We start from the raw sequence: 21,335 nt of genomic DNA on the forward strand, positions 1-21,335 counted from the left end.
CTTGGCCGGTTACAAACATTCCAAACCAGCATCCAATGATTAAAACGGCTAAGTTGTCCTTGGAATCTGACGAATAACGTTCTCTAGGTGCTCCTGTCCTTTCTTTTTACTGACATTGTAGGCCTCAAGCATCTTGGACCACTTGAACGTTGCTGTAGCTTGGCTGATCCAAAAATAAATTAGTTTTGTATAATAATGATAATTTATTTTTTCACAAGCTCATGACTTCAACACGAAACTGTGCAACAAGTTCAGTGCGAGTTTACCTGGATTATGACCAGGAATCTATCCCTCCACACCCGGGCCCGAATTGGACTCGCTTCGTATGCATTTCTGATACGCATTCTCGAGTCTTCTCCATTCCAGCAGGGGATGTTCTGTTACACGCTGGAGATCTCAGCAGCTGGGGCCATCCACATCAGTTGCATACCACGCTCCTGTGGTTGAAATCACAAAAACACCCCACAAAAATGTTTCTATCCACTGGATTTGATCTAAAGAGACTTCCGCTAATGCTGACACTTGCTCCCAGAATTATAGCAGGAAACCATGATGTAAATGCTTTATTTAAACTACGAAAGAACCAACACGGCGGCGGTTAATATTGCACGTTTCAGTTGTGCTTAGACCCAAACTTTTCTGGAGATACCACACTGGAGAAGGTACGTTCGAATACACTCGGATGTCTCTTTTATTTTCCCCGCCGATTTTACTAGGAGGAAATTGAACAACTTCGTGAGATACGGACGATTATGAAGAGCGATGCCTTGCGCGAGGCCGACATATACTACTTGGAGCATGAACCTTTCGCTTTCGTGACACCAGCTGGTCGAACATGGAAGGCCTATGGTTCTCCAGTACGTCAAGTTGAATTGGAATCTTCCAGTCCGGCAATGCATCTGCTTTCTTCAGGCCGCTCGGAAATACGCTCGAGGAGCCTTCCAGTATTCCTCGTCTGACGAAGCCTCAGGTTCATCCATTTCAAAGAGATTCTCCAACTCATAACTCAATATTGTTGCACAATCAGCGATATACCAGAAGATCCCAACCGACACTGAAATTCTTCTGACCCACACGCCTCCTTACATGACTCTTGACCGGACGAGACGTGAAAAGAATGCTGGGTGTCGACAACTTGCCGAAAGGCTTGCGACGCTGGAGACTTGCCGATTGCATGTGTTCGGGTAAGCGGCCATTCCTTCGCTTCTGGGTTGGGTTTAAGTATATTCTCTGAGAAGACATATTCACGAGGCGCACGGGGCAGATATAATCACAGAGGGCGGCGTTGAGCGGGTGGCTGTTAACGCTGCAGTTGCCCATCTGGGTTCTCAAGCAGTTCTTGTAGACTTACGAAACTGAGTCTGTTGATCAGCGCTGTAAACATGTTCAGGCGGCAGGGAGCAAAGTTATAATCAGATCCAGTGGTATACAAAAACTCCTTAAAATGGAACAAGTTGCTTGGCAGAGACAATGGGGGATAGATAGCTGAGGTTTTATGGGAAATGAATCGAAATTACTTGAAAGCGATGATGCATTTCATTAAACGAAACCTCTTCCACCCCGCTTGGCATCAATTCTCTTGAAACGTTCATCTTCTTGCCTCTGAAAATTAATGGTGAGAAAGTGATTTAAAAGTATGCAAAATGTTCACCTTCTTGATAACACACAGCGACGCCAAAAGCAAACACAATACGATGGCCATAAAGCCATATACCTATATTGCGATTCAGCCAATAATTTTACCACAGCAAGTTCAAGAGGACATACAGTGCTGAAAGAGGGAGATGAGTATAGATTTTAGGAACAAGATGGAACAACATACGTGAAAGCGTTGTTCAACGTCATGTCAGCAAAGGCGGTGATAGGCGTGACACAAAAATTGGATGAGATGTTGGCCGCAAGACCGGTGATAAAGTCTTGAGTCTGACAAAAATCACCCCCGACTTCAGCCAAATCTGTTCCATTGAAATATCCACAACATTTGAGCTAACAAATCGATGAGGTCGTGAACGGGTTTGCCAATATCTAGGAACACACCTGGTCCTGGAGAGTAATACGAGTTTCACGGCTTGCTTCCGCCCAGAGTACATGGAAGTTGGCACGTTCTCCAAGGGTATAATACCAAACAAAAGTGCCAATAATAATAATGCCGATGGCATCAATAAGAAGGGTATAGTTGAGAATGACAAGACCGATGGTGACATGGTTCCGCTGCACAATGGCACATATGGAAACCGCAAACGTGATTAGCAACGCTATTCCCAACACGGTTCCAGCTAAGGGGCGGGTAATCAGAAATAAACCAGAAAGGCAATAAACCGCAGCACACCAGTCAAATCGGCGGAGGAAAGGACCATGTTCATGAGAAGATTGGGGGCCTTCCATGTGAGAGATAGAACGAGAGCTACCACTCCTGCGACGAGAAGAAGAAAGTCTAGGGCTGCCCAGACAAGCATCAGTTTCCTGGAGACCATTGTCGATGTAGATCCCTCTCAAAGAGACAAGACGATTAAAAAGAATGTTGGAGGAAGAGAAAGGACGTTCAACGTCGTGCGCTTGCGCTAAAGAGACGAACGAACGGAATGAATGAGACGGTAAGAGATGAAGAAATGTGGAAAAGAACACACCAAGAAGACAACCAGAAATTAACGTGAATTGAAATTGAATTCACCTTGTGTCGTCATGGTGCCACGTGAGTGTTACCTAACAAAAGTAAGTGACGAGTCAATGTCAGTCACGCGTCACATAATTATAAGAACAGCCTCAACGCTGCCCCGCTCACTCGCATTCTTCTCTCAACCTAACCATCACAATGAGCGACTGGGACGAACCAAAGACAGTCATCGGCTTCAAGAGGCAGGTAGCAAAGGTTGCCAAAAAAGACTCTGATATCAATGGTCGGTTGAATTTATTCCACATTTGTGCACATTTCTGACTCGACGTTCCTACAGCTGTGAGCCTCTTATATTTTCGACTCCCACCCCTCCTTTACAAATCCTCCATCATCTTAGGCACGAAGATCAGGTGCTGTCGTTGCTACTGACAAGAAAGTTGCCGCTGGAGGGAACAAGGCCCATCAGGGTATGTATTCAACACGTTTTACGACCTTGCAAAAACCTGACAGCTTTGACAAGGTACCGACCATCAACGTATAGCGAAACTTGACCGTGAGAATGAAGTCGCCCCACCTGCGAAGATTCTCCCTTCGGTCGGTCGTGTACGTGACTGAACCCTGCTTTCTAGCCACATTTTTGAACTCAGTCCTTTTCAAGGCTATCCAAACTGCTCGTATGGATCTTAAACTGTCTCAAAAAGACGTCGCAGCAAAGATCAATGAGAAGCCATCTATCTTGCAAGACTACGAATCCAGCAAAGCCATCCCCAATCCTCAAATTCTCGGCAAGCTGGAACGGGTCCTCGGCGTGAAACTCCGTGGTAAGCTCCTACAACTCACCTTGCCCTGCGTTCTCCATCTCAAAGCTTTGATAGGCTCAGACATTGGGAAGAAACTGGAGGGGCCAAAGAAGACATAGCTACCTTCGGCTCCTTCATTCCTGCTATACTTCATTTTTGGGGCGATTTTAAACTGTAGACTTAGACAGATGCCAATCTAGCATCATTCGCTTGTCCCTTGTTAATGACAAGAACCGGAATCATGGAAGACATAGTTGATTTCAAGGACTGCTCATGCGGCGTCGGCGTCGGCCCCTCCCTGCCCATTCCCGGACGAGTCATTCAAAGGTGCACCTGATGAGGTTTTAGAAACTCACATAATGTAGTCAGGGCTCTCGCAGGCTTTATACTCTTTCAAAAGTTCTTCGCGGGTTCCCCATGATTTATGATATGAATTGTCCCGAGAAGAATTCGCAATTACCTTGCATCATCGAACTCCTCCAAGCCATTTCAAACAATTTCTCTTTCTTGCATTGTTCAAGGAACGCATTGCGTCGTTAGAGTCGATCAAACTGGTCGTGCATGCGTTTGAAGAGCTGCATAGGGTTTCAAGGCCTGGGTACATGGAAGAAAAGTGGCAGTTCTTACCGATGCGATACTTGTGTGATTGGCGAGCATTAAGCCGCTCAAGCGATGGTTCGTAGCTATGTAGGGCGATCTGCGAGTTGATGCGACCTGTATCGACGCAGGCCCTCAAGGAATAAAATTAGCGACTGATGGACCTGCAATTGGAGAGTGTGAGTTGACAAAGTATCAGCAATCGACTTATGACTCACATCTGTTGGGTCCACGTCGCCTTGTATAATGTTTAGGATTGAGATATAGCAAGTCATTTTGCTGGGAGTCGTCAAAAGGCGATGATGCCGACGGGGTCATTGTTCATGTATCCAGGATACCGAAGCGTCTGTGTACTGCCCGCTATCACGGTGGATAAAAAAAAGATCAATGACACGGCTTGGACTCAGAGATGAGCTTTTGCGGACCAAAGAATGGCGTTTGAACGTGTAATCTATCAGCTGAGATTCAGGCTAAAGCACCGTCGTCGAGCACGACGACTGAGTCGGCGTGATTTACCAGGCGTTTGAGTGCCAGAAGTGAGTTTTAGCGCTGCACCACAACCTCCCCTTCCTGCGCGTTGGGGAAGACGCTGTACGTCTGGATTAATTTCTTCGGAAATTTATCGTTGAGACGTTCAAGCAGGAAAGAGCCAAGTCCAGTCCCAGTCCCGCCAGCTATGGAGTGCATGAGCATGAATCTCTGTAAAACGCCTGTTACGCTGATCGCAAATTAGAAGGTCATTTCCACACACCTCGAGAGAGTCGCTGCCTTCTGCTTCGCGGTCTATCATTTCCATAACCTCTTCATAGATGCGTTCTCCAGCAGAATATAATATCCTTGGGTTCAATTATTCCCCGCTCCTCCGCCGTCTTTTGAGATGAAAATGTTCTCCGGGTTATATAGATTCGTACGGCGAAGCCAGAATGTTGTTTATTACCTAGATTTCGTCAAATGTAGTCAAGTTCCGAGGAATGGAAGTACTCTAGGTTCCAGGTCAACCAAAATTGCTCGGGGTATGTAGTGTTCGTCGTCCGCTTGGTAAAAGAATACGTCTTTGCGATATCCACCTTCAGTTGCCCAGTCTTCAAGAATGCCTTCTTTGTTGATGTTGATACCGTGTTCAGCGCAGAGGCGCTGCTAGTAGACGGAAGCCACTTGATATGTTCAATTAGACATTATGTTTTTTAGCGGACACACTTTGATTTCCACATTGTCCAAGCTGCACGGTGACGATTTCTCGAGGCCTACGACGATAAGAAGGCGCGTCGAGTAGCGCGTCTTGAGCGCGTCACGCGTCACAATAAACAGCAAGTACAACAGCGTGGTAGTTTCTATTCAAGATGAGAAGAAACAGAAAACTAGTAGGACAGACCACATCAGAGCTAAAGGTATTATAGAAAGCGAAAATGCTGGGCGGGCAACCGACGCAAGCGAGGCAGCCTTGCCGCCAGCCTTGGCTGTTGCCGCAAGTTGAGTCCCACAAAGACCAGACCCGACAAGCAAATTACTCGGGATGAGGATGATAGGAACACCCCCAAGTGTGTACTGAGTATCAATCATCCCACTAGAACCAACTGCCCATTGCTGGCATGTGAGAATGCTGGTGGAAGAGCCATGTCAACTTGTATGTTGAGGGTAAAGGGGAAGAACTCACTTGGTCAGAGCAGTGGATGATGGGTAAGGTGTCTTGGCCGCGATATGAGTTCCATTTTGAGGCTTGAGAAACCCATGGTAAATTATAGTTTACATGAATGACGACGGCTAATACGCACGGGAGAACCAATATTTGTGAGAACAGAAATCACTGGCCCTTTCATGATCGCTATCCCATATGGACTGGTTGTCAAGATCTGGGTTCCTTGTTTTGCCCAATCCGTCGTGTTGACGAGGAAGTTGCGTAACTAGAATTCCGATTAGCCCATCGTGTGCTGTCCCCTGGACAAGTCGGAAGTACCATATTAAGGTTTGTGATAAGTTCGTATGCAGGTGTGAGGGTATAATTCGAAGGCCACAAGGGCTCGCGATTAAACTGGTGCAGATTGGAATTTATCAGAATAGAACTGAGCCGAAGTGAATGATTCTCGTACAGGGTCCGCGTTTCCGCTGAATCCCTGTTCCTGCCCATAGTACACAACGGGAATGCCATCGGACATAAAGTTAAACGCCATGGCGTTGCTGAGAATATGTGTATTTCTGAGTGAAGATCGATAGGCGAACACGCAATGACGTACTACATGCTTTGAGGGTCCACCGATAGATTGCGCCAACGAGGAAGATCCTGGTTTTCCAAAAAGTTTCCCAGTAAACCCGTGTCCTAGTAATAGTTAGGCAAGAACAACACCGATATTACCACAATGGAAGACCTGCCTTGAATTTAACCTGAGACTGTTGGAAAACGTCGACGATAGCAGAAATATTTTGAGGCCCCGGAATCGAAAAACCAGATAATAAGGCAGAGTACATGGGGAAATTGAGTACAGAATCCAATGCCTGAGGACCTTGATACATAGCGATGGGGCTTCAGAAACAGATGAGAACAAATCGAGGATACAAAATAATGAACTCAACTCGACTTCCGCACCGCCAAAGACTTCTCCCATGCAAAACACGCCGGCTTTTGCACAAAAGCCTGGCCAAAAATCAATATTCACATGTCTAGTGGAGCCATTGAGCGCATCAGTTAACAAACGAGAGACATGACATACTTGGCAGCTATGGAGAAAGTTTTTGAATCAGCCTTCGAGATCAGGGTGAGCTTGGTAAAATTTACCATCAATCCGAAGGCCATCGATGTTATATTCCTTGACGAGATCTTGGATCCAGTCGCCATACTGCGCAACAACGGTAGGGTTCCTTGTGTCAACATCCGGCAAAGGAACTTTGTCGTCGCCCAGCCAGCACTCTTGTTCACTGGTTGTATTTCCCCACTGAATAGGACAGTAGGGGTGATACATGGACTGGCAACGGCGTGAATAATACATTACTTTTTGATAAATTTAGCACCCACCGCATCTTTGAACAGATAGGTTGAATAATCCGGTGTTTTAGAGGTTGCCATTACATTATTGACGACGATGTCGACCATCAAATACCTGCGTTCTCGTCAACTTGAATTTCGCCACTGGAGTAACAATGATCATACATATTCCGACGGTGTAACTCGGCGGATAATGCTTTGAGGTCGTCCGCAGTGCCAAAGCGGCTGTTCAGCTTGGAAACATCTGCCATCCAGTAACCGTGGTAGGGGTCCCCGTAAGCTGACCTTGGTCCCTCATAATTTTGGTTGACGGGACTGATCCAAACTGTGGAGTGATAAGCATATATGGCAAGAACATCGTGTACGAGTGCTCACTCGCAGTGAAACCAGCGTTTTGGACGTAGTCTAAATTCTGCCGGATCCTATATGTGACGGCTGCGTTTGGGAGCTGCGAAAAAACTGCGGTGATGTGGACTTACGAATTCCAATTTCCGCCGCACCACGTCTGTTGACCTGGGTCGCAGGCATTCGGACTCGCACCGGAGGGCAGCGCAAAGCGGTCTGTAACAATTCTACAGTAGCATTAAGTTTTAGGAGGCACAGTCGCAACGGTAGTAGCAACGCACTGGTAAATCGAACGGCCTCGCCACTGTTCCGCAGTTGCTGCAAGGGCGGTTTCAACGGAGGCAAGAAAAATAAACAAGGAAATTTGGAAGAGCATGGGGGTAAAACGAGTGTATATGTGTGAAAGAGTGTGGACGGGAAAGAATGGATAAGTCGCAAGGAGCTTAGGAAGAGGACATGCAGGTATAAGGCAAGTTGGACTTGAAGGGGGGACGCCGAAGAGTGTGATGGGGTATGGATGAAGTAGAACAAAATGCTGATGAAAGGGACAAGTATTTATTTCACCTGCTCACATCATTGGTTCTATGTTGACAACAGGGAATTCGAAGTTAGCGCATGGACATGTGATGCCTGTGTGATGCCATGATATTTCCGCTAGCCGGATTAGGATCGGGTTGCCTGAAAGTCTGACGTGGAAGTGCAGGGAAATGCAAGAGTTTTCCACAGTGTTTTGCTGGTAAGTATATATTGTCGCCAAGACTGACTGTTGTTTCGGCGGTGGAATGCGGGGTAATGACAGGTCATGGCAGGTATCCGCTTTCGGAGGTTGTAACAACGGATCATCGATCAATTGATCACTATTATGTAACACGCGCACACACGTCGTGAGTCGTGGTGCGTGACTCATCATCTTTCATGGCTAACACACATGTATCATTCACAAAGTATGGATGGTCTTCATGTCTTTGGATTCTTGTCATTGGATTTCAGGTATCATGAACCAGTCTGTACCTTTTGCAGCTTGCTAAACACCTTATTCAGTACGGATACCATATTTCAGCGCTCAACCAAATACAGGCTGTCTTGACTTGCAAGATCGCCAACCCAAGTCTCTTCCCGCCTTATAAATATGTCCCGACTACATGCATTCCAATGTCCGACTTCACCTTTTCCTTTGTCACTGCCATTTTTACCGTCGGCGGGTTGGCCGGTAGCTTGGTAGCGAATCTCATCATGGACCGCTGGGGCCGCAAGGGGGCATCCAAGATATGTGCTGTACTGATGGCGGGCGGTTCGGGTTTGTTCGGTATCAGTGGATCAGTCGTCTCTTTGCTTTTGGGACGGTATGTTTTGGAGTGACATCACTTTTACTGCAGGACTTACTTGATCATGAGGTTTTTGGTCGGCGTTGGATCGGGAATTGGACTCTGTGTTGGACCTATATTTCTAGCCGAAATCGCTCCAGCTCAGATTAGCGGCAGTGTTGGTATGAACTAGCTTTCTCAACTCAGTGATGGCGTTCATTTGGGCTTTCAGGTGTCTTAACTCAACTTGGAATTGTCCTTGGAATTATGGTCACACAGATGGTGGGCATTCGCTTCGCGACACCGACCGGATGGCGCCTTGTTTTCCTCTTCTCCTGTTTATTATCTTTGCTGCAAATCCTGACGAGCCCACTGATGGTCGAGTCGCCAGCCTGGTTGCTCAAAAGGCGCCATTTCGATGATTACCATAAAGTTGTGTCGAAACTTTGGGGAAGAAAACCTCCTGTTGAGCTAGGTAAGTTCCTAAAAGTCGCTGGAATTCTAGTATTTTTGTTCATCCACCCCATTTTCTCAGAGGAGTCTCTTCTCGAGGAAGCACAGCAATCTGATGATAATCATATTCCAAATGTCAACGTTCCACAACTCTTCGCACTCAGAGAGCTTCGAAGGCCTCTTGCTATTGTCAGTCTCGCAATGTTGTCTCAGCAGATATCCGGTACGCGACTGGCCATTTCGCCTATACTTCAAAATAATCTAAACGTCGGCAATAGGAATCAATGCAGGTTAGGAATTCTCCCCTTGTTGTATCTGCTGACGCCGTCCAAAAGTCTTATATTATAGTAATAACATCCTTGCAAAATCCCTTCCCGAGTTTGGGCCCTATGTTTCCCTAGGAATCACTGTCGTAAATGTGCTCATGACCTTTCCTCCTATCGTCCTCATCGAGGTCGGGTTTCTTCTTTTGTCTGACCCCCTTTATGCTAACTGAAGGCTGTTAGAGAATGGGTAGGAAACCCCTGCTCACGATATCCATATTGGGGGCATTGGCCTCCCTCACTTGCATCGGTTTTGGCTTAAACATAGGTTCTGTATCCCTTTCAAGCGTGGCCATCGTAACTTTTGTCATGTATGCTGTTTCCGCCCAGACTCGATGAGGTTGTTGACGAGTATTCTTTCAAGGTCTTTTGCGATTGGCCTTGGTCCCATTCCCTTTGTGATGATTCCAGATGTGTCACCCGCCCATGCACGTTTTTTCCCATCGTTTGCTGTTCCTTTCTCCTATTCACCCCCACTTTATAGGCTGTCTCGGCTATCTCGTCTGTTGCTCTTTCACTCAATTGTATGTTTTCTGTCGTTGGACGTAGCCAGTGGTCTAACGTCGAACCCAGGGATTGCAAACTTTATTGTAGGACTGGTTTTCCTTCCACTCCGTAACTTCCTTGCAGGGGGAGACATGCTGAAGGAAGGCAGGATTTTCTATGTGTTTGTTATCCTCCTCTTTTCCTCGACCTTCATGCTATCTAGGATGTATCGAGGCTAGTGTGCTGACCGTTTGTAACTTCTACAACTGCCGATCTTTGTAATATAACATGTTTAAATTCGCTGAGTGTGTATTTTGAGTCGGAGATTGGACTTTTGCAGCAAGGACGTTAGACGGCGGAATTGAGCTTGCTGCCACTCTACACATCGACGAACCCGTGTTGGAGGCGGTCTTTCTCTTCTTCCCCTCAACTACCCCCCGATACAATTCTTCAAAACGGCGACCGGACCCGGGAGTGTTTCCCGGCGCTCGGTGACCCCATCCAGGTCGTCCCACATGGACAACCCACCAACGACGAACATACACACCATCGTCAAGGCTCAGATTGTCTTCCTGCTTTCGACGCTCACGGAGGAAAATTTTGAAAGGAATCAAGTTGAAATACGTTCGGTATGCTCTTTACAGACATTTTGTTGCTCTCAAATTGAATCATTTTGGCAGCTGTCTGAGCAACATGGAATTGACACTTACTTGCATTTTATTCGTCGCCTTATCGTCCATTCACAATCACGACTTCTTTCGACTGCTCCCACCTCCTCATTTGACCCGTCAACATCCTTGACGTTCCGTTTGTTGGTTCAAGAAATACAACGTCTTGCTCGCGATCCGTGTCTCACAGACCGCTTTCGGGATGGCATAGGTGGAGGTGAAGGGGATATCTTCAGGCACTTTGATCTTGCACGATTTGCGGATCGCGTGGGTTTGCGTTCACTTGAAAGATTCGTCCTTGCCTCGTCGATTGTTGCAGGTCAAACAAGAAAAGAACTTGCCACCCAGGCTGCTAGCATGATTCAAGTTGAATTCGAAACTGCTGTTCTTGATCTCTGCCGCAATCCTTGCTTCGACAATGTGGATATGTCTGCCAATCAGGTCACAAAACTTTTATCAAACCTCCTCTGCGACTCCTCGCCCGACGCACCTATACTCGAGTCCAACCAACGCCAAGCCCTCATTCTGGCTGCGCAGACGAAGTATGGAAGGGAAACCATGGGCCCCATCATCCGTCGCATCTTTGCGAACCTAAGGTGTGTGTTGATATTGGTTTATTGGGCCAATACTCAAAAAGCAACAGCGTTACGCCTGGCACTACATCCGTGCAAGCTTTGGTTCAATTTGGCCCGGACATCACAAGTGATGTGGATGCTATTCGCGCCCTCCTGGAACGTTTCGGCATTTCTGACGCGAACCCGCCTCGCGATGCCGAGGTTATGGAGATGATGACGACTCTAGGTCGCCTTGCCGCGGAGGGTTCAGTTTTATGTGACGTTGGGGCACTTGTCCGCGCTCTTGGGACTTATGTTGGTTCTTTTCATGATTGCTGGTTTCAGGCGAATAACCATTTTTGCAGCATGTCAAAATAAGTTGGCCAAGTGTCATTAAATCGTTTGACTGGCCAGATCGTCACGGTGTGGATACTGCTACGCTCAAGTTGTTAATTGCCATTCTTCTCAATTCACCTCGCGACGTTGAGCCTCATGCAGTCACTGGATTTTGGGAAGCATGGTCGAATTCCCTCTATCAGCTGCGCCTCCTCGATGCTTTGCTCTCCCTCCCCGCCGATACGTTTAATTTTGTCCAACTACCTGGGCGCAGGATCGTGACAGTAGATGATGTAGCGGTTGCTAGCCCCACGATTAAATCCCTTGCTGCGAATGTCCAAGGTCACACATGGAATTCGTTGGAGCTATTTCAGGTTCTCGTTCGCCTCGCTGGCTCTGATTCCTCTGAAGTGCGGAATTGCGTACGGGAAATGTTGGACAAAGCGATCAAGATCAGCGCAGAGCTCGTGCACATGGGTCTTTTGCAAGTGCCTGTGTGTTATTCGAATTTCTTTCATCTTCCCTTTCTTACCACTGAACTAGGATTCACCATGGAACGACATTCGACTTGAGTACTCGCGAAAACTCCTTGCCATGTTCCTCGCTGGGCATCCCAATCATCAACTAGTATTCATGAGAATATGGCAGATCGAGCCATCTTATCTTACCGATGCCTTCCGGGACTTTTATGACGAGAATCCTTTGAATATCACCCGAATTCTTGACGTGGCACAGGACCTCAAAGTATGTGCAGCTCTTATATTCGAAATATTCTTCACTCACAAAACATTTCTAGATTCTTGAATCTTTACTCGACGTGCGTCCCTTCACATTTGCACTCGATGTGGCCGCCCTTGCCTCTCGCCGCGAATACCTCAACCTAGACAAATGGCTCGCTGACAATGTTGCGAACCATGGCGGAGAGTTCCTTCACTCTATTATCCGCTTCCTGGAACAGAAAATGGAAAGCGAGAAAACATGCCGTCTGTCTGATCCCGCCGTTGAAAGTCGAACGATGTCACTCAATCCTAATACAATCACCATAATACTCCGCGTTCTCAGAAATAAGTTAGTATCTGATACTCTTCCGTCTTTTTTAGTCAACTGATTTCTCTTAGTTCCGCGGCTATGCTTGAAGGTGATATCGAGGCTTGCCGTGAAGTTCGAAATGCCTGCCTTCAAGTACATCCACGCCTCATGAGTCTTATACCCGGATCAGACATCGAACCTGGATTGACGGTTGTCACATATTCTGCTGAAATCGAAGCTGAAGTTGACGGCATTTACCAACAAATGTACGACGAAAACACTTCCATTGATGACGTCATTGCCATGCTACAACAACACAAAGAGTCCGCCAATCCCCGCGATCATGAAGTGTTCTCTTGCATGATCCACTTTCTCTTTGACGAATACAAATTTTTCCAATCCTATTACCCCGCTCGTGAACTGGCGATGACCGGCTACCTTTTTGGTTCACTCATTCGACACCAACTCATAGATTACATCCCTCTCGGCATTGCCATTCGGTACATCCTTGATGCGCTCAACTGTCCACCAGAAACAAATTTGTTCAAGTTTGGCATACAGGCGTTGGGCCGATTTGAATTTAGACTCACGGAATGGAGACCCTTATGTGAAGCATTACTTCAAATACCCCACCTTGCTGAAGTCCGACCTGATTTGATGGCCATTATTCAACGAGGGCTGGCATCTAATACGAATTCCAATGGGATGAACCAAGATTTGTTTGCTCCAAGTTCAAACCCTCCGGCGGACCCACCTCCCGTCTTCACTGCCATTCAACCTGACTCTATCGACGACGATCTTGAAATGCCGCCCGAAGAACTTTCAGATCGAATTCTGTTCATCGTGAACAACTTGGCACCTAGTAATTTCGACGTGAAGTTGGATGAAATGCGCGAACAATTCATCGATGACTATTCTCGTTGGTTTGCCAACTACCTCGTGGATCAACGAATCAGCTCGGAGCCCAATAACCACTCACTCTACCTTCGATTTTTGGACGCCCTAAACCGACAGAAACTGTCCAAATTTGTCTTGCAGGAAACTTTTATCAAAGCTGCCGCCTTGCTGAACTCTGAACGAAGCATGCAATCTGGCTCGGATCGTAATACATTGAAGAACGTCGGGGCCTGGCTTGGAACAATCACACTGGCTCGTGACCAGCCAATAAAGTTTAAGAATTTATCGTTCAAGGAGCTACTCATCGAGGGTTATGAAAGTAGTCGGCTTATCGTCGCGATCCCATTCGTTTGCAAAACACTTGAACCTTGCGTAAAATCGAAGGTTTTCAAACCGCCGAACCCTTGGTTGATGGCCGTCATGAGCTTGCTTGCGGAGCTTTACCACTTCGCTGAGCTCAAGCTCAACCTCAAGTTTGAGATAGAGGTCTTATGCAAAAGCCTCGACATCAACCTTGACGCGGTCGAGGCAACGACGATCTTGCGGAATCGGCCGCTGGAGTCATTAGCAGGACTTGCGTTGCCTGAATATCCAGCGGACATAGACGCCATGCCTATCGGCGGAGATCACTTGTCTACCCAACTTGGTGACTCTCAGGTTCTTGTACTTGGCCCCCAAAGTTCACCAGAATCCCAACGCGCAGTTGGTGCCCACATCGAAGCTATTCTTCTGAATCTCTCCCATCAAGTCCAAATAAATGCCCAACTATCGCCTCTCAACGTCAATCACGCTTTCAAACGTGCAGTACAGCTTGCGGTTGACCGCGCTGTGCGAGAAGTAAGTGGATCAGTGTTGATGTTCAATGAAGTCTTATCTTTTTCCATAAGATCATTATTCCTGTCGTCGAACGCTCAGTTACAATTGCGGGAATATCTACTCGTGAACTTGTCACCAAAGACCTTGCGACAGACCCCAACGAGGACAAGGTAAGGAGGGCAGGTCACTTGATGGCCCAGAAGCTTGCAGGCAGCTTGGCACTTGTGACGTGTAAAGAGCCGCTGAAAAGCAACCTTGCAACGCACCTCCGCCAATATTTGAATGAACACGGATTTAATGAGGTAAGGCAAGCTTAATCGAATTTCGAAAATGACTAATATGTCTGTCTGTCATACAGCAGTTGGTCTCTGAGCAAGTTGTACTTCTCCTGGTGTCCGATAATCTGGATTTTGCTTGCACAGCAATCGAGAAGGCTGCCATGGACCGAGCGGTATCGGATGTCGACGAAGGTTTCGCCACATCTTATGAATCCCGAAGACGACATCGTGAGGTTAGTAGTTATCATTAGCGCTTGCCAATTCTTTTGCACACTCATGATTCTTAGCAAAGAAACGGACAACCGTTTTGGGATCCAGCTGCGCCACGCTCCAATTTCTCGTCCACCCTTCCTGATCCACTTCGAATCAAATCCACCGGCCTCCAGCAGCATCAATTCAGACTATATGAGGATTTTGGTACGCGTTGAGATTTTTTTGACTTGATCATATCCTCACCAGGTCACAGATGTCAAGCGGCGGCCGGAGAGCAGGCCCAACTCCTCCAATTCTTTCAATGTTATTGCACCATACGCACGAACACCTTCGATCGATCATGTTATGCTTAACCAAGCATTATACAATCATCAAGATGCGATGGATCGCTTCGGGGTGCGTCGTTGTCTTGTCTGTTGATTCACTGTCTAACTTTATTGAAGGTCTTGACACGAGACTTGGAAGCCGTCATGGTTCAAATACCAACGCAGTCGCTTGCCGCCTTGCCACCGAACCACGACATTCGTCATCTAGTCCAGCAAGTTGTGATTCTTGCCGACGAGACTGCTGACCGAGAGCGGACGCCCTTGATGATGTCTCAAAAAATTGTTCAACTGCTGTATAAGACACCTTCCCAACTTGGGCGTGAGGTGTATGTTGCTCTCCTCGATCAACTCTGTCGCACCTTCGAAGATGTGGCGAAAGAAGCGATCACATGGCTATTGTATGCAGAAGACGAAGTGCGTCCCTCTCTTAAATATTGAATATCTTACCTCAACCTTTTTTCGTCAGCGTAAATATAACGTCCCGGTTACATTGGCTCTTCTAAAGAGCGGTTTGATCAATACCACCTTGCAAGATCAACAGCTGGCAAAAGTTCTTTTCACTGACCCTCGCCCAACTTTGCTTGCCTACACCGCTGCGTTGATACGTGAATGCTTGTCTAGCGACCCGCCCGTTGCTTCACAAAACCAGTTCCAGTACTCCATCGAGATTCTTAGCCAATTGTCTCAGAACGGCAAAGGAAGTGAAGAGTATGTGGGATGTTCTTGTTATATATCCTTTTCGCATCTAATAACCTATTAGGGTAAGACGGCTGTTGGACGACTTACGAGGAGTGAAGCGATCTGCCACTCCTTCTGAACTAATTCATCGCCAACCATCCGTCAAGCCGGAAACTGAGCAATTACGAGATAAACTTTTCATATGGTTCCAGCAATGGGTTAACATATTCCAGAGATCTCACTCCCCCGAAAAGAACTTTGTGCCTTTTATCACCCAACTAACAAAACAAGGAATTCTCAAAGTCGAAGACGTGTCGTCTTTCTTCTTCCGCGTCTGCGCCGAATCCAGCGTCAACAGCTACATTAAATCTATATCCGTTGGCGACTATGACTACGCCTTTCAAGCCCTGGACGCGGTGTCGAGGTTGATCGTTTACATCATCAAATATCACGGAGACGCTTCCGGTGTGAATAACGATCAGGCGAAGGTCCATTACATGACTAAGATTCTTTCTATCTTTGTCCTTGTTCTGGCAAATCTACACGAGGAACAAGGCCCATCATTCCAACAGAAGCCTTTCTTTAGGTTTTTCTCAAGCCTCGTCAATGACTTACAGTCTGTGGAGAGTCACCTGGGTCCCGCATATTTCCAGCTCTTGATCGCGATCAGGTATGTGTGTATATGAGACTTATTTGTTTCTTAGCTGACAGTAAATTTAGCGACACCTACAGTTCTTTACAACCAACATACTTCCCAGGATTCGCCTTCTCCTGGATGTGTCTCATCTCTCATCGTTTGTTCATGCCAAAGCTCCTTCTATCCGAAAATCGAGAGGTGAATTGTTTTTCGATCACCAATATAGACCTGGACTCATTTTTCTTTCAGGGATGGTCGGCATTCCATAAGTTGCTGTTGTCGCTGTTCAAATTCCTGTCCCCTTTCCTGAAGGATGCAGACCTCCAGCCAGCCGCTCGAGACTTGTATCGTGGTGCCTTGCGACTGCTGCTAGTCCTCCTTCATGATTTCCCCGAATTTTTGAGCGAATATTATTTCACCCTTTGCGATGCAATTCCTCCCCGTTGCATTCAACTCCGTAACATTATTCTCAGCGCTTTTCCTCCAGCCGTAATTTTACCCGATCCCCATCTTCGCAACGTCAATTTTGAATCGATTCCAGAGATGGGACCCATACCACCAATTTTGTCCGATTTCACCTCGGGGCTAAAAAGCGGTGACTTGCGAGGCTATCTTGACCAATATCTTCTAAACCGTGGCACCCCCTCTTTCCTTCATTCGCTCAAAGACCGACTGAGGCTTCCATCGAATAGCAACGAAGCTGGATCCGAGTCGTACAACCTGTCTCTGATCAACTCTTTGGTCATGTACATCGGGGTTTCGTCCGTGGCTCAAGCCAAAGCGCGTAGTGGATCGTCCCTCTTCATCGCCAGCGATCCTGGGGCAGTAGCACTCCAGTATTTAACCACCAACCTCGACGTCGAAGGTATGTTTAACCCGCTTAAATCACATTATCTCACTCATTTGGGTTGGTGTAGGGCAACATCACCTTATGAGCTCTATCGTACTACACTTACGCTATCCGAACGCTCACACCCATTGGTTCAGCTCTTTGTTACTCCACCTTTTCGTAGAAGTAAAGGATGACCGCCTCCGAGAGGTTATGACCAAGGTCTTATTGGAGCGCTTCATTGTCCATCGTCCACATCCGTGGGGAGCACTCGTGACATTCATCGAATTGCTGCGCAACCCAAAATATGATTTCTGGAGCAAAGACTTCATTCGCATTGCCCCCGAAGTTACATTGCTACTCGAAAGTGTATGTGTCAGATTTTTCACGTATCCTCTCTGTTTGACAATTTCATTGAAACAGGTTGCACGGTTCATCTTCCAATAGTAGAAATTTTGTTGTTATAATTCTCGCTATCTCCGCACATATCTGTCATGTCCTATCTGGGTTTACTACACTGCACACTGTATTGTACCAACATTTTCCGATTGTCAACTGTCCAAGAAACAGCTGTAACCCTTGAGAAATTGAGTTTCCTGCTCTTCACACCTGACCCCTTGTAAAGATTACCTCAGGAAAACCAGGCAGTCGCAAGATTCAAGTCCCAATTGTTACTCCAAAGCCTTGGTTCTAATTGAAGATCTCTTGGCGCAGAAGAGAAAGTAGAATTGACGTACCCTGCAGCCTTGATCCCTGCAGCCCCATACCGGTCCATCAAAGGTATTGTAACCAACCAATCGGGGACCGCAACTCCTGTGCGGATAGGCAGAAGTCTTGTGGCCCTTTCGAGTGATGAAGCGTCCGTATATACCATGAACAACATGCTCGCATCTTGTTTCGCCGGGTGTGGGTGCAAAAATAAAACCGCTTGGAAGAGAATCAGGTCGGGTGTCCAGAAAACTTGGCGTGTCTGCCTACCTTCGCCAGGTTGCTCGAGGTGTCTTTCATTTATGACCAGCCTTCCATCGCAAAGTTTCATTGCGGTCCTTTTTTCTTCGATCACAGCTTCGACAAATGGGGATGAAGATGTCCCTATGAAAATAATGTTACCATCTGACCATGAACCAATCTGGCTGCGCGCAAGCGCTTCTGATTCGTCAACAATTTCGGCATCGATTCGATGATAGGCATTGAGGTCGTGAGCAATGCGTAATGCAGAAGAAAGCTCGGGGCTGCGAGAGGTAGAGGGAATAACGATCGTTATTGGTGCAGGTGAGGATAATATGGACTGTATTCTGCTCGGAGGCGGTACGGGCAACGGCTCGTTGGCTATCTAAATGTAAGATACCATCAATATTGTGCTTGCATTGGTATCCGCTCATTGATATCGAAGATGTCCTCACCTCCCAATGTCCATTCGTGGTACGTTCGAAATAGACAACGCTGTCGATATCTGCAGGCACATCAATGGAGGAGCAGTCGACATGAAAGACGTGTGATCCGCTACTGGGAGCTTTCAAGGCAAGGGAGAAGCCACTTATATTTGTTGTAGTGATCCGAGAAAGATGAGGCTCGCGAAGGTCGACGTGAAGCCTTGCAAGCCTTCATATTTGTTATTTCGTTGGAAACGGGATAAAGAATGAAATTTGGCATGCCTTCCGGGTAATAAAACACACTCGATCTTCCAACCATAAAGGGAGCCACAGTCCCGCGGCTCATATACGGTGAGAGTAAACTCCTTTACAGACGGACTGTCCCCCTTCGGAACATTTGTGTAGCTGTCCAAAAAATCTTGAACTTGTGCATTATCGAGAACGGAAGGATACCAGTGGCCTTGATTCTGGTCTTCGCGAAAACTGACCAAAAGACTAATGAAGAGAGCGGGACGAGCCTTGCAACATACGCACCTGACGTTCGCAGACGGCAGCCACTCTTGGAGCACACTCACAGCTTCGCGAGAATGCCAAACAGGGACGTTGTCATCGTCTCCTCTGAAACTGGTATCAGAGTTTTGGGGGGACAGCATCTCGAAACGCGTTTCACCCGTGAATAGCCAGTATCGGTGTGCCGACTAGATTTGATAAATGTAGGTCGTTGTCGTCTGCCGTGAAGGACGATTCCAGAATTGCTCGAAGCGCTGGGTCTATGAAGTGTGCGGATCTGAACGCTATTATCATCCCTTCTGTTGACCTGAAACCATATAATTACCTAGAAAATGTCAGAGGTACATAACTTTGGGACTTGATGTATCCCGCAGCAGGTACGACTGAAAAATATACCTTAGATGGGGTAAAATGTGGAAAAAGACATACACACTGGCAAGCACTCGATCAGGATAGCGAGAGGCGAGATACCAAACACCTTGTCCACCATTTGAGTGTCCGATAGCAACCACAGGCATGTTTACTGGTGGCGCATTTAGACTCCAATCTGGACGTTTGCTCAAGACCGAGGATAGAGCATTGACAGAATCGAACGCATCCTTTGCGCTAGGCCCATGCCAATCCAATCCCTTTCGAATTGTCAGCAAATTAAGTGCTGGAGCAGGTATTGTGGGGTGTACCCAGGAAGTTCGGCCTGTGGGAACAACCATCCAGCTATATTTGTTTTTCGGTAACGATCGTATCCAAAAGTCTTGTTGCAAAATATCGACACCTGCACCGTCTAAAACCAGTATTTTTAGAGTGCCATTTATAGAAAATGAGGTAGGGCACTTTACGGAGAGCAAGAATTGGCGGTCTAGGCTTGTCGAGGCCCAGAAATACGGGGGAGACCGCAATAAATGTAGTTGGCATCGATTGCGCATAAAAATATGACCCCCTGATGACTCTACGTTCCATTGAAGTCCATAATTTCAAATGTGTCACGGGAAGAGACACAGAGACTGTTGTTATTGCGTTATCAAGGTCAGAAAACAAAGTTAGCTCTATCGGGAGGTTTTCGTGTTTGAAGGGCCCTTCCTGTCGGATAACAATAGGAACGATGCGAGATTGTGAAGGTGCGATCTGTGTCGTGCATAGCAAGCGTATCTTGATGTTCTCCTATGGTGAAACTTTTAGGGATTGTCGAATTTTCATGGGGTAGGAAGACGCACGGCCGAAATTTTATCTCCGAGAGCAACATCGACCACAGTCCACCAACCTGTGCTGGCTCGAACTCCCACCCCGATCGCCTCCCCAAAGCTGTAACCACCGACGAAGTCGCAGATTACATCTTGACTTGGTTCGTGAATGACTTGATTTGTTGCGGGATTCACCGCCACGTCCATGTTGATAACCAGAGTGGGCACCTCAGAGTTTTGGGCGTGTGGGTCACCGAAGAGTCTGATCTAATAGACGCCGTGGGATCAGAGGATAGGGTAGTTCAAACGGAAACCCAGAACCTACTTCATAATCCCCACTTACGAATAAATCGAATTGAATAGGCTCGGGTGTGGAATTCGTGACGGAGAGGGGTACAATCTGAGGAAGAGTGCGTTCCAGGTCATATATATTTCCGGCGTACCACACCGGGTGAAAGGAAGAATTTTTATAATTCATAGGGCGTAGCGTAAAGTAGGATGCTTGTCTTAGATGGACTTGAAGTTCGAGAGGGATATCTAGGCTTTCAACAGAAGGGACTTGAGGAGGGTGTAAAGTCAGCGTTGTTCGCAGGATGGCATGATGTTGCAAGGCCGCCCAGCCTTCAGTAGCTCGAAGGCAATTCCATCTGTATATCGTCAGCGTTTAAAGGGCAATTTTTGTAGCCTAGAGAAAGTACCGAATTTCAGGAAATTTAACATGGAGCGACCCATCTTCGCGTAGCTGGGTTGACTTCCAACCTACTCTGCCGCCGTCTGCATAGGCGGAGGGCCATGTTTTGAGGTAATCTATCGATTCCTCTACTAGATAATAAGTAAAGGTTAGATAGCTCAAGCGCGGTCATCGGGACCCACAATTCAAGGGAAAGGCAGGTGAGAGGTAGTGTTGCTCCCTAGCATGAATTGGAAAAGGGCCGAGAACCTAAACCATTAGATTAGTTCATGCGATTACATTCAGGAATTCACTAACGTCCCATGTCTGATCCAGCTCGACTTTCCAGTGGTCCTGAACGTCTGACATGATGCTATAAATCTTGTGCAAATCTATGCCCCGATACATATCATGATCGTTTGTGTACATGTATTTGCCAGATCC

At 47.0% G+C, this 21,335-nt stretch overlaps 7 protein-coding genes across 7 annotated transcripts; 4 read left to right on the top strand and 3 right to left on the bottom strand.

The window, feature by feature from the left end:
- Nucleotides 1-221: 221 nt before the first annotated feature.
- LACBIDRAFT_316091 (uncharacterized protein) lies at nt 222-1,359 on the top strand (the record flags this gene model as incomplete). Its single annotated transcript, XM_001878271.1, has 6 exons — nt 222-594; nt 646-662; nt 717-857; nt 913-970; nt 1,028-1,184; nt 1,239-1,359. The coding sequence occupies 6 exons, from the start codon at nt 222-224 to the stop codon at nt 1,357-1,359; spliced, it is 867 nt and encodes a 288-aa protein (XP_001878306.1).
- Nucleotides 1,360-1,385: 26 nt separating this feature from the next.
- Nucleotides 1,386-2,562, bottom strand: LbPLS1 (tetraspanin Pls1 family). The gene is made up of 6 exons (XM_001878610.1): nt 2,330-2,562; nt 2,038-2,276; nt 1,823-1,986; nt 1,768-1,771; nt 1,652-1,714; nt 1,386-1,602 (listed from the first exon to the last, which is right to left on the bottom strand). The coding sequence occupies exons 1-6, from the start codon at nt 2,472-2,474 to the stop codon at nt 1,540-1,542; spliced, it is 678 nt and encodes a 225-aa protein (XP_001878645.1). The 5' UTR covers nt 2,475-2,562; the 3' UTR covers nt 1,386-1,539.
- Nucleotides 2,563-2,812: 250 nt separating this feature from the next.
- Nucleotides 2,813-3,533, top strand: LACBIDRAFT_319718 (uncharacterized protein; the record flags this gene model as incomplete). Its single annotated transcript, XM_001878272.1, has 6 exons — nt 2,813-2,897; nt 2,952-2,953; nt 3,012-3,081; nt 3,135-3,217; nt 3,273-3,435; nt 3,490-3,533. 6 exons carry the CDS (start codon nt 2,813-2,815, stop codon nt 3,531-3,533), a joined length of 447 nt encoding a protein of 148 aa, XP_001878307.1.
- Nucleotides 3,534-5,346: 1,813 nt separating this feature from the next.
- Nucleotides 5,347-7,709, bottom strand: LACBIDRAFT_247310 (glycoside hydrolase family 13 protein; the record flags this gene model as incomplete). Its single annotated transcript, XM_001878611.1, has 15 exons — nt 5,347-5,611; nt 5,666-5,727; nt 5,784-5,912; nt 5,966-6,040; nt 6,099-6,186; nt 6,243-6,325; nt 6,391-6,529; nt 6,580-6,666; nt 6,717-6,723; nt 6,782-6,968; nt 7,019-7,103; nt 7,154-7,313; nt 7,364-7,410; nt 7,468-7,560; nt 7,615-7,709. 15 exons carry the CDS (start codon nt 7,707-7,709, stop codon nt 5,347-5,349), a joined length of 1,602 nt encoding a protein of 533 aa, XP_001878646.1.
- Nucleotides 7,710-8,238: 529 nt separating this feature from the next.
- On the top strand, nt 8,239-10,199 carry LACBIDRAFT_183701 (uncharacterized protein). Its single transcript, XM_001878273.1, has 11 exons — nt 8,239-8,323; nt 8,375-8,676; nt 8,728-8,819; nt 8,870-9,112; nt 9,173-9,313; nt 9,369-9,380; nt 9,426-9,544; nt 9,597-9,724; nt 9,778-9,841; nt 9,898-9,937; nt 9,987-10,199. The coding sequence occupies exons 1-11, from the start codon at nt 8,249-8,251 to the stop codon at nt 10,136-10,138; spliced, it is 1,368 nt and encodes a 455-aa protein (XP_001878308.1). The 5' UTR covers nt 8,239-8,248; the 3' UTR covers nt 10,139-10,199.
- Nucleotides 10,200-10,993: 794 nt separating this feature from the next.
- LACBIDRAFT_141130 (uncharacterized protein) lies at nt 10,994-17,469 on the top strand (the record flags this gene model as incomplete). Its single annotated transcript, XM_001878274.1, is given in 17 exon segments — nt 10,994-11,163; nt 11,211-11,436; nt 11,487-11,951; nt 12,001-12,201; nt 12,254-12,525; nt 12,576-14,220; nt 14,271-14,501; nt 14,558-14,710; nt 14,765-14,894; nt 14,944-15,086; nt 15,134-15,430; nt 15,483-15,728; nt 15,814-16,364; nt 16,415-16,529; nt 16,581-17,125; nt 17,144-17,196; nt 17,249-17,469. Coding segments are annotated over 17 exon segments (5,664 nt in total), but the record flags the coding sequence as incomplete, so codon positions are not given.
- A 322-nt stretch (nt 17,470-17,791) lies between these two features.
- LACBIDRAFT_316098 (uncharacterized protein) lies at nt 17,792-21,260 on the bottom strand (the record flags this gene model as incomplete). Its single annotated transcript, XM_001878612.1, has 14 exons — nt 17,792-17,843; nt 17,898-18,493; nt 18,564-18,762; nt 18,816-19,016; nt 19,068-19,151; nt 19,204-19,350; nt 19,402-19,426; nt 19,477-19,824; nt 19,880-20,201; nt 20,255-20,488; nt 20,547-20,868; nt 20,920-21,043; nt 21,095-21,161; nt 21,210-21,260. The coding sequence occupies 14 exons, from the start codon at nt 21,258-21,260 to the stop codon at nt 17,792-17,794; spliced, it is 2,772 nt and encodes a 923-aa protein (XP_001878647.1).
- Nucleotides 21,261-21,335: the final 75 nt, after the last annotated feature.

The sequence above is a fragment of the Laccaria bicolor genome, genomic scaffold (genome assembly GCF_000143565.1).
Source record: "Laccaria bicolor S238N-H82 LACBIscaffold_6 genomic scaffold, whole genome shotgun sequence".
Lineage (NCBI taxonomy): Eukaryota > Fungi > Basidiomycota > Agaricomycetes > Agaricales > Hydnangiaceae > Laccaria > Laccaria bicolor.